Source organism: Mastomys coucha, unplaced genomic scaffold (genome assembly GCF_008632895.1).
Source record: "Mastomys coucha isolate ucsf_1 unplaced genomic scaffold, UCSF_Mcou_1 pScaffold15, whole genome shotgun sequence".
Classification (NCBI taxonomy): domain Eukaryota; kingdom Metazoa; phylum Chordata; class Mammalia; order Rodentia; family Muridae; genus Mastomys; species Mastomys coucha.
The window spans coordinates 58,070,582-58,080,673 of record NW_022196897.1 but is presented as its reverse complement, the minus strand read 5'-3'; the positions used below and the strand labels follow the sequence as shown (position 1 = coordinate 58,080,673).

Here is a 10,092-nt window from a genome sequence, read left to right as displayed (position 1 = left end):
GGGTCAGAATATCCGTGTTGGGGGGCCTGTATGCCGGCTGGTGGTCTGTGCTGTGTCAAGACAAAAGGAAATTAGTTTAGTTCCCCGGAGGATTCAAGGCCAGCGAAGGAAAGGAACCCAGGGCCAATGTCACTTTCAAAGTCATGAGCGCTGAAGGGTCAGGATTTGAACCAGAGGTGTTGAAGAGTGCTGTGGCCCCAGAGTGTTTAGGAGCCGACCTGCTGCCCTTTAGAAGGAGGTCTGGGAGGGTCATGGGTCTAGGCAGATGTTGAGGAGGACGGGTGGAGGACCTCAGTGCTGTTTGGACACCCGTGGAACTGCTCTGCCCATCAGGGTGTACGCTTCTTATTTTACAGGAACACGCGCTGTGGCTGTTATGACTGTAATGATTATGATTATACGGAGACCATTACAATTATGAATATTGTATGAATATAGTTTTGATTATATAATGTAAACAGCCGTAGATTAAGACAAAAATGCACAAATGAGAGTTCTTCGCTTTGTGGAGACAATATGTATTTTATTTATTTTTATATATCCATGATCATGCACACATGTTCATCTTTATATTACACAAACCGAAAAAGGAGTTGTAGCAGTTATTTTAAATATTCCCCACGCACACCCCGGACTAGTTGGCAGATTTTGGATGCAAATACACCTTGATTATTTAAAATCGAACTTGTTACTCACTTACCACCCGAATGTGGCATGTGCCATGATCTGAGGGTGTTGCACTCCGGGTGATTCCAGTTCCCACCTCTGTCTAAAGATTCTACCCCCCTCGTTTTGTCTTGAAATGATACTGAAGTTTCTCTCCCCAAATTCCTTTTGTATGGGTGTGCCTGGTCCAGGATCAGGCCTTTGTGAAGGGTCACGTACAGTGTAAGAACGGGAGGAGATGCATCTCTGATAAAGCCCCTCTGTGGGGCTAAGGCTGTGTTCACTTTCCTGCAAGTTGCTGGGCTGAATCAATGCTTTGCCAAATGTCCCCTCTCACCTAGAGCCCACCCTGCATGTCTTCATTTGTTTGTGTTTGCCAAATTGGGTTTATTGATTTTGCTATTTTGAATGTGCTTGAGGTTATCCTTGAAGGTTAGTTCTGAGAATTGGTCTTGACATTTCAAATAGAAATAAACCCAAGTCCAGGCATGGTGGCTCTCATCTGCAAATCAGCATTCTGCAGGCTGAGGCAGAAGAATTGCTATGAAGTCTAGCTTAGCCTAGTCAATATAGTGTGTTCTAGGTAAGTTTGGGCTAGAGATTGAGTCTTTGTTTGAAATAGACACAAACCCAAACCGAGATTAATATGAAGCATCTCCATGAGCCTGTCTTACACCAAGTGAAATGTGTGCCTCTCCTTCCCCAGTGAGAGATAGAGAAGTCTTCCATGCCTTTCTCTTCATTGACACCCCTAGACTAGCTCTGATATGGAAAGAACTTGTCTGTCTCCCTTGCTTGCAGGCTGGAGGCTCACAGGTCATCTTTACCAACCCTCTGGAGATAGTGAAGATCCGCCTGCAGGTAGCTGGAGAGATCACCACAGGACCGAGAGTCAGCGCTCTGAATGTGCTTCAGGACTTGGGACTTTTTGGGCTGTACAAGGTGGGTCAATTCCTTTGGCTAACTGAATGGAGGAGATGTGACACACAGTACACACGTGTATACACACATGAAAGAATGAAGAAGCTGGGTGACCCTACCCCAAACCCCCAAGCTGAGATCTATGGGATAGAAAACCCAAATGAAATCAGGACCCTTGGGTAAAGGCATCGGGATGTACACACGCGTGCTCCTGGGTAAAGGTGGTGGGACAAACATGTTCCCGTTGTTATTTTTAGCTTTTATGGAACATTGGCAGGACATTTGTTCCAGCACCTCTGGCTTCATGCTCCCAGCCTTTATTCTATAGGGCCTTTGAGAAATTTCTTTGGTACTCATTGGATGGCTTTAGGGCTTCTATGCTGACGGAGAGTCTGAATATGATATTGTCCAAGGAGGGACTTCTCTTGTCTTAATCATCGTGACTATGGTGGGGAAAAAAAAAAGATAGTAGAATTTGGCAGAATTCAAGTCTTTAAGAAGTTAAGTGGGAGGGTTTGTCAATAATGAATTCCATTAAAAAACAACAACAGTTACTGTACTTTCACACAACGCTAGTCACAGATTCCTCCCCTGCCGGTACACTTACTGCCGTTATTACAGATCAGATGTAATGGAGCAGAAGCCAGTATTTTTCTTTAACTAGGAGAGTATTTCTTTCCATTCCTTTCCCTGATAGAAGGGAAAATACAGAAATTTCACCTCCATAGGAGACTGTGTTTCCTCAGCACTGAATTTATTTATGGATCCATAACTACTGAAATGTGTAAATTTACCTCTGTAACTGCAAATTAGAAATTAGGAACGTCTAGATTAGAGCTGCAAGCCACGGGGTGCTCTGGAGCCCGGCTGCCAGCCGAGTGTGTCTTTACAGAGTGCCTCTACTCTGCTCCTTCCGCCCACCCTCCCTGCCATCCGTTGAGCTTCCCTTGGAGAGCAGAATTTGTAAATATTGGTTCTGTCTGTATTATCCTGTAAGAGTCCTTGGGTGTTTTTGTTGTTGTAATAAAAACAGAGCTATGGGGACCCAGAGCTTGGGTGCAGCTTTTGTCTGGTGAGATAAAGCTTCAGGCCTGGGCTGGCAGGCCTGAGACGGCCATGGGACGGAAGGTCTTCAAGGCCCTCCCCAGGCTAGGACAGACTATTTTGAATGGAATGTGCATGGAATGAGCGGGGAACATGGTGGGTTTTTTTCTCTGCCTTCCCAAGAACAGTTTCCCTTCTCCATTGCCTCTGGCATTCTGCCTGGCACTCTCCAGACTTGGAACTGATTGAGGTTGACTTGGTAATTTGTTAGTTTTGGGGGTCTTGGGAATCAAGCCATTCATACTGGGATCTGATCTAACGCCTCTCCTGTTTCCCCTGCCACTCCCAATCCCCACTCAAGCTTCCCATCCCCACCCCTGGCAAAGCTGAGCAAGTCAAGCAACCTGGGACATCCGAGAGTCCTTACGAATCCTAAATGCTGCCTTGCTTAATGCGCAGAAAGTTCCAGTTACATCCTGACCAGTTGCAGAGACCAACAGCAGAGCATCCTCTGAGTTAATATTGTATCGTGCTTTAAAACACTTATGAAAATAGATCTCATGTGAGATTACAACAGAAAACAAGTTAATTATTAATTATTTATCATTATTTTATGGGCATTGGTGTTTTGCCTGCATGTCTGCCTGTGGTGAGGGTGTCAAATCCCCTCGGAACTGAAGTTAACAAATAGTTGTGAGCTACCATGTGGGTGCTGGGAATTGAACCCAGGTCCTTTGAAAGAATAGCCAGTGCTCTTAACCACTGAACCATCTCTCCAGCCCTGGCAAATCCAGTTTTAAAACCCTAAATATAGCATTTCTAGAAATGCTAGAAAGTTCTTTGTTGTCAAAATGCCGCAGTCACCCAGGGTTAGCCTGGATGGATGCCCATTTTCCTTTAGAAAGCTTCCTGCCCTGCATGTTTGCTCTGTCCCACTACCCTCACCCCAATTCCCCACACATCACTTCTAATGCTGTTTGAAGGACATCTCAGCCTGTTGCTGATGCCTTCCCGCTTCCTGTATTTACACACTGTTTTGCACTGTTTCCTCACCGTGTGACAGGGTGCCAAAGCCTGTTTCCTCCGAGACATTCCCTTCTCCGCGATCTATTTTCCTGTGTACGCTCACTGCAAACTCCTCCTGGCTGATGAGAATGGACATGTGGGAGGCATCAATCTCCTAACAGCAGGAGCCATGGCAGGTAACCACAGATCTTCTTAACCAAAAGAATTCTGCTAAGAAGCACAGAATCTCTGACTTGGAGCTTTATTTCTGGAAGTTATTGTTGGGATCTGACTTAGCTGGATATAACCGCCTTTTCTCCTTTGTGGGGATATGCTCTGATTCTGATGAGCGTTAATTACATTTGCATAATGTGGATAAACAACTTAATGCAGCTTAGCAACTTGGAGCCAAATTAGATCTGCCCATCTAAATTGGGCTTCCATCATTAGCATGTTTCTTAGCCTCCTGGGCTCCTAAAACCTTGGGTGCAGCCAACTAAGGTGGAGAACTTCTTTGCTAGGTCAGTCAGCTAGTGCTGATAGGCAGTCTCTGCCTGCCCTTATGCTTGTCCTGTAGGGTAGAGCGTTCCCACTTTGGCTCAGAAGCTGAGCTTCATGGAACTATTTCTTCTTGCTACCACAGGTTAGACCAAAGCAGCACCCTGAAGCCCTCAGCTCCTTTCTTAGCATTCAGTTTGGTTAATGGTTGCTTAAGTTGCTTCCCCCTCTGTAATAGGCTGAGTGCTTCTCGAGGGTGGGGGTTTCATTATGTTCCTCCTGCCTTCCCTGTGTGGCCAACATAAGAGTAGAGGCTCGAGACAAGGCAACGAAAGACACCAGATTAGACCCAGTAGAGAGTCTACCAGGGAGAGGAGCCTGGCGGGAAGAACTAACTCACAGCAGTGGTTGGGGGGTAGCGGGTTGAATGTGTGTATGTCCCTGTCCTCCCTTACTCCTGAGTTACCAGGGAGCTGACTTGGAATAGCAGAGATCAAGCAGACATCCTTACATGCAGCAATACAGAGAAATGACAGGGGAAGGAAAAGGCTTGTCTGCCTTCCACACAGCTAGTAACGAACCTGCACAGAACTCAGCAGAGTCAGGACTAGAACTAGGCTCTGGTCCCTGCTTGGGTCTTTTTAAATTTATTTACATGTGGGAGGCAGAGACAGGTCCCTGCCAGGTCTATATAGTGACTAGTTCCAGGACAGCCTGAGCCTGTGCTTGTCTCACAACATGAAAAACAAAAAAGGATTTATTTACTTTTACATGTGTGTTTGCCTGCATGTATGTATGTACACCACATGCATACCCGTTACTGGATGAGGCCAGATTTGTGTATCATATCCCCTGGGACTGGAGTTATAGATGGTTGCAAGTTGCCATGAGGATGCTAGGAATTGAACTGGGGTCCCCTGAAAGGGCAGCCAGTGCTCTTAACCACTGAGCCATCTCTCCAAACCCACTGCTTGGCTCTTAATTACTGAGTTATCTTTTTTTTTTTTTTAAAGATTTATTTATTGTTATATGTAAGTACACTGTAGCTGTCTTCAGACACACCAGAAGAGGGTGTCAGATCTCATTATGGATGGTTGTGAGCCACCATGTGGTTGCTGGGATTTGAACTCAGGACCTTCGGAAGAGCAGTCGGTGCTCTTACCTGCTGAGCCATCTTGCCAGCCCGAGTTATCTTGTCTTAATTACTGAGTTATCTTCTTCTACTACTTGTCCTAAGTACGGTGTGTTAGGAGCCCTTGGTCCTGGGAGTGTTGAGATGGATACACTGTTCTTGCTTATGACAGCAGAGGACAACTTATTTTTAAAAACAACAACAACAACAAAAACAAGCTGGGCAGTGGTGGCGCACGCCTTTAATCCCAGCACTTGGGAGGCAGAGGCAGGTGGATTTCTGAGTTTGAGGCCAGCCTGGTCTACAGAGTGAGTTTCAGGACAGCCAGGGCTACACAGAGAAACCCTGTCTCAAAAAACCAACCAACCAACCAACAGAAGAAAACCAAGAAACCCGGGCTTTGAGCTCTTGTCTGAGGTCCAGCAAATACGTTGGCCTCTGGCATTTGTGAGCTTGGTTAGTTGAATGAAAACAGCCAGTGATGCCCTTTTAACCTGGCATCAAGCCCCCCCACCCCAGCTCGTTTCTTGTACTCATTAGATTGCTATGAAGGGGAGAACGGCCAGGCTTTCCAGTGGGCAACAGAACCACATAAGCACTTATAAACATTTGACATACTTTCAGAAAGAAGTGAGCTTTTCTAATTATTGCCAGTCAGGCTTCGCTAGCAGGTACTGAGAACATTTGGAGCCCTGTCTCGGGAGGCACACAGTTTACCTGCTTTCCTCTGAATAGGGTGCTGGGCTGATCCAAGGGAAGGACTGCCATCGTTCTCTAACAGAGCCCCTCAGAGCCACCAGTTCCATCTGCCTAGTGATGAGGCAGTGATATTTGGGCCAAATTGAATTCCTTCCCCGTGGGGAAGGTCATGCTGCTCTTTCAAGGTCTGTTTTGTTTTATGAACAAAACCTATGCTTGAGAAATCCATCTCCTGTGTCCTGCTGCTGCCGCTGCATCTCAGGTGACCCCAGGGAGCCGTGGCACGGGGAGGAGGGGTGGCCTCTGGATGATCATCGGCTCCCCTGCTGCTCTTTAACTGGATGCCTGGCTGCTTTCACTCAGGTTGTAATGACTGTCACATGAGCAGGTCTGAAGGAAGGCTCAGCTGCCTCTCCCTTCGAACCTCAGACTGGCAAGTGCTTGATGCGTTTGACCCTCACCCCACAGTGTGGGTGAGAATCAACTGAGACCACAATGCTTTGAAGCCCCATGCAATCGGTGACGCATTAAATGGATGTCACACATGAAAATACTTGCATCTTATTTAAAGATGAAAAGCCTAAAGGTTGTTAAAGCCAGAAAGGGAACATGGGGATCCTATCACTAGCACTGCATCTCTCTCTCTTTCATTGTTCTTTGGGATGGTACATTAGAGACATTTCCTTAACTCAGAAAGAAAAACAATATATCTCCACCCCAATTCTGCTGCAGCAACCAACGAGCAGCAGTCTTCTTTCCATGTGTGTCTGTCTAAGGGGCTCTGAGTACCCCTTGTGGTTACAGTTGTGGATTTTCTTGTTGCATGTATGAAGTTCTTAGGAGGATTAAATGTGGCTTTCTCCGCAAAGGTGTTCCTGCTGCTTCTCTGGTGACCCCTGCTGATGTTATCAAGACAAGACTGCAAGTGGCAGCCAGGGCTGGCCAGACCACATACAGCGGGGTCATCGACTGTTTCAGAAAGATTCTCCGGGAAGAAGGGCCATCGGCATTTTGGAAAGGGACTGCAGGTAGATGCCGGGGGTTCTCCAGAATGGCTGTCGGGCTTTCATGTCCTGCCCCTGACGCTCTATGGTCACCTTGTAACAGCCATCCGGATGTTAAGTGTGCCCTGCCCTGTCTGTCTTTTCCAGCTCGTGTGTTTCGGTCCTCGCCTCAGTTTGGTGTCACTCTGGTTACCTACGAGCTTCTGCAGCGGTGGTTTTACATAGATTTTGGAGGCCTGTAAGTACAGCTACTTCTCCTTACAAAGTCACCAAGCCCAAATGCGTGCTTGTTCTGTTTACAGAGCCACTTTGGGAATGCTGAGAAATGGGGCACAGTGGGGTCCTTTAAGACCAATGCATGGAAAGCAATAGGCTTTAAAGGCTTCCAGGTTAAGAGAGGCAAATCACTGTTAGTTGGATTATTTAATATGGACCAGAAACAATCTAAATGTGTACTGATCACACTCCTGTGATTGCTTCTCATTGTTTTTACACTTAGGAGAACTCATTGTTTCCCGTTATGTAGTGCATAGATGTTCACACAGCTAGTTCCCACACCCACCCGGTTTCCCAGAGAGGTTACCCAACGTGTCAGTCATTGTAGGGAACAGGCCCCAAAACGAGCTGCTCCCAACTCAGCACTCAGAGCTTCCCCTGGGGAGACAAGCAGTTGCTTGTTGAGTCTGCAGGGAAGTTGTATCCAAAGTGAGGGAGCAATTATCAGCTGTTGGGCAGAAGCCTGGGCACTGTTTGTCTTTATGTCATGGCCCTGTGAACCCCTCTCCTGCCGAAGGCCTCGGTAAGGGAACGGCTATTGATCCAAGTAGTGGAGGGACCAGCATGCAGAAAAGATGCAAGAGCAGCAAGTCTGTCATCCCATTGTACAAATACTGTGTCTTCAGAGATTGTAGAAGCAAGAACTAAATTTGTTTCTCTTTTGGTGATAAGCTTTATGAGCCCACTATTTAAGAAGCTATTAAATTATATCAATACATATACCTTTATGATACATTTCATGCATGTCTCCTGAATAAAAATAGAAAACAGAAAAGCCCACAAATAGATAGCTTCCCCAAAACTATTACTAATCGAGTGCATTTTCTCTTCCATTTTTTTTTTCTGCTTTTTCAAGTCTGCTCATGTATAAACATAAGCACTGGGGGTGGAGCTATCTGTCTTCTCTATGACGTATATTAAAGCAATGATGTGGTGAGGCTGTATATCATGATTGATGCAGGAGACATAGAGAGAGCTGAAAGAGCTTTCCCCATGGTGTGTGGGTGCCACGAACTATGCTCCAAGTGTCGACTGCCTTTGTCAGCCCTGAGCCCCCTAATGGTCTGCCTTTTCCTGTCTACAGCAAACCTTCTGGCTCAGAACCAACACCAAAGTCACGTATCGCAGACCTCCCTCCTGCCAACCCCGATCACATCGGTGGCTACAGACTTGCCACGGCCACTTTCGCTGGCATCGAAAACAAGTTTGGCCTTTACCTCCCCAAGTTTAAGTCTCCTAGTGTAGCCGTGGCTCAGCCCAAGGTGGCAGCAGCAGCTCAATGACATAGCAACTACAGACCGAGGCCCAGGATAATGGGTGGTACCGTGTCCAGTCAGCTGCATGGTACTGTCTGCGCTGGGGTCAACCACTTTCTATACGACCTATACATGTATTGTTTATAAAGTGATCATACGCCCAGGGAGAACCACAGTGCAGTTTCAAGCTTTAGTCTTACTTGTTGAAATGTTTTCTGAGCCTTGGCATGAATTACGTGTTCTAGACTCTGCTTCGCACAGCTTGTACCTACAGTGACTGTACATATTGTACATCTTTGTACAGAGACACCTTGGCACCTCATCCCAACAAATCACGTTTATAGACATGTAATGCTGTTCTGAGTGGCTTGAACTGTACAGAATGTTTTGAAAGTGTTTTATTAAGAATCATGTAAGAATAAATGTACTAAAGTTAAATTCATTCTCCTCTTGGTGACTTATGGAAATCAAGCATCCGTGTTGAATGTATCCAGTTTCAGTTTGTTTTCCATTCTGGAATAGGAAGGTATTTGCTGATAAAAGGCAGAGTGAAACTTAATGCTCACCACATTAAATAAGAAATTCGTGGGAAGGGTGCCTGCCTGTGGATGCCGGTGGACCAGCTGGTGACTCACCGGCTGCTGTGTTTCCAGTCAATTGCAGCTGAGTGTCAACTGAAAGCAATTCCTTGTGTACACACACACACACACACACACACACACACACATACACACGCGCGCGGGAACAGGGTGGGCTCCAGCACGGCTCGCTTAGTTTTGCTCTTCTCCTATGCAGCGAGGTAAAGGTCAAGATGTTGAAAGAGTAAAGTTTGGAAGTTTCCCTTCATAAAGTATGATACGAATCAAAAATAAAAGCACACCAAAATGTCTGCCTGGAGTTGGCTTCCTTCCTGGGTCTCCTTGTGGGGCTTTTTGTCTGTGGTCTTCTGCTTTAGGGAATGCATACTTTGTTACAGAAGGAACTAGGGTGGAGTGAGGGAGGGAAGGGGGAATTCCTATGTGGTGATTTTATGGGCCTGGGTCCTTGCTAGGAGCTCAGATGGAGATGACTTCCTCAGGTCTCTTGAGTATATATATGTGTGTGTGTGTGTGTGTGTGTGTGTGTGTCTGTGTGTGTGTGTGTCTGTGTGCACACGCGCTCGCACATGTGTTCACTCTTTAACAGTTACTTCTGAGCTACAGCCACACTTTGCTATGGCTGTTACTTGACAGCTGGTAACTTACTAACTTTAGCAAAGTGCTCTGGGAAAGCATAGCTGTGGCCATGGATGTGAGGATATAGTTGGTATCATTGGAGGTGAACCTGGAGATGGCCCAAGTCACCAGGTGACCCTCACAGTGCTCATCAGTTGGTGCCTGACAACCCTGTGTCTACAACTCTGAGGTTTCTTGAAGCCCTAGGAACAAAAGATATTTGAAAGTGGGCTATTTCTAAATGTGTTAGATTAGTCTCATTAGAACTGAACACATAACATAATTGTTCTTGCTGTGCTTGAAAACTATACAGGTAGCCCAAGGACATGAAATCACATAGGTGTGTGTATGTGTGTGGACGTAAAATGATGACAAAG

General features: G+C 46.2%; 1 protein-coding gene across 2 annotated transcripts in view; it reads left to right on the top strand.

Annotated features, from left to right (window-relative positions):
• Slc25a12 (solute carrier family 25 member 12) overlaps positions 1-9,390 on the top strand; it is a 94,078-nt gene extending 84,688 nt beyond the window's left edge. For both annotated transcript variants that reach the window (XM_031370590.1, XM_031370589.1), the window contains exons 14-18: positions 1,468-1,608; positions 3,695-3,833; positions 6,835-6,993; positions 7,117-7,207; positions 8,330-9,390. In XM_031370590.1, coding sequence (XP_031226450.1) covers positions 1,468-1,608; positions 3,695-3,833; positions 6,835-6,993; positions 7,117-7,207; positions 8,330-8,528 — 729 coding nt within the window. In that variant the 3' untranslated portion in view covers positions 8,529-9,390. The remainder of the gene's footprint in view (positions 1-1,467; positions 1,609-3,694; positions 3,834-6,834; positions 6,994-7,116; positions 7,208-8,329) is intronic.
• The last annotated feature ends 702 nt before the right edge of the window (positions 9,391-10,092 follow it).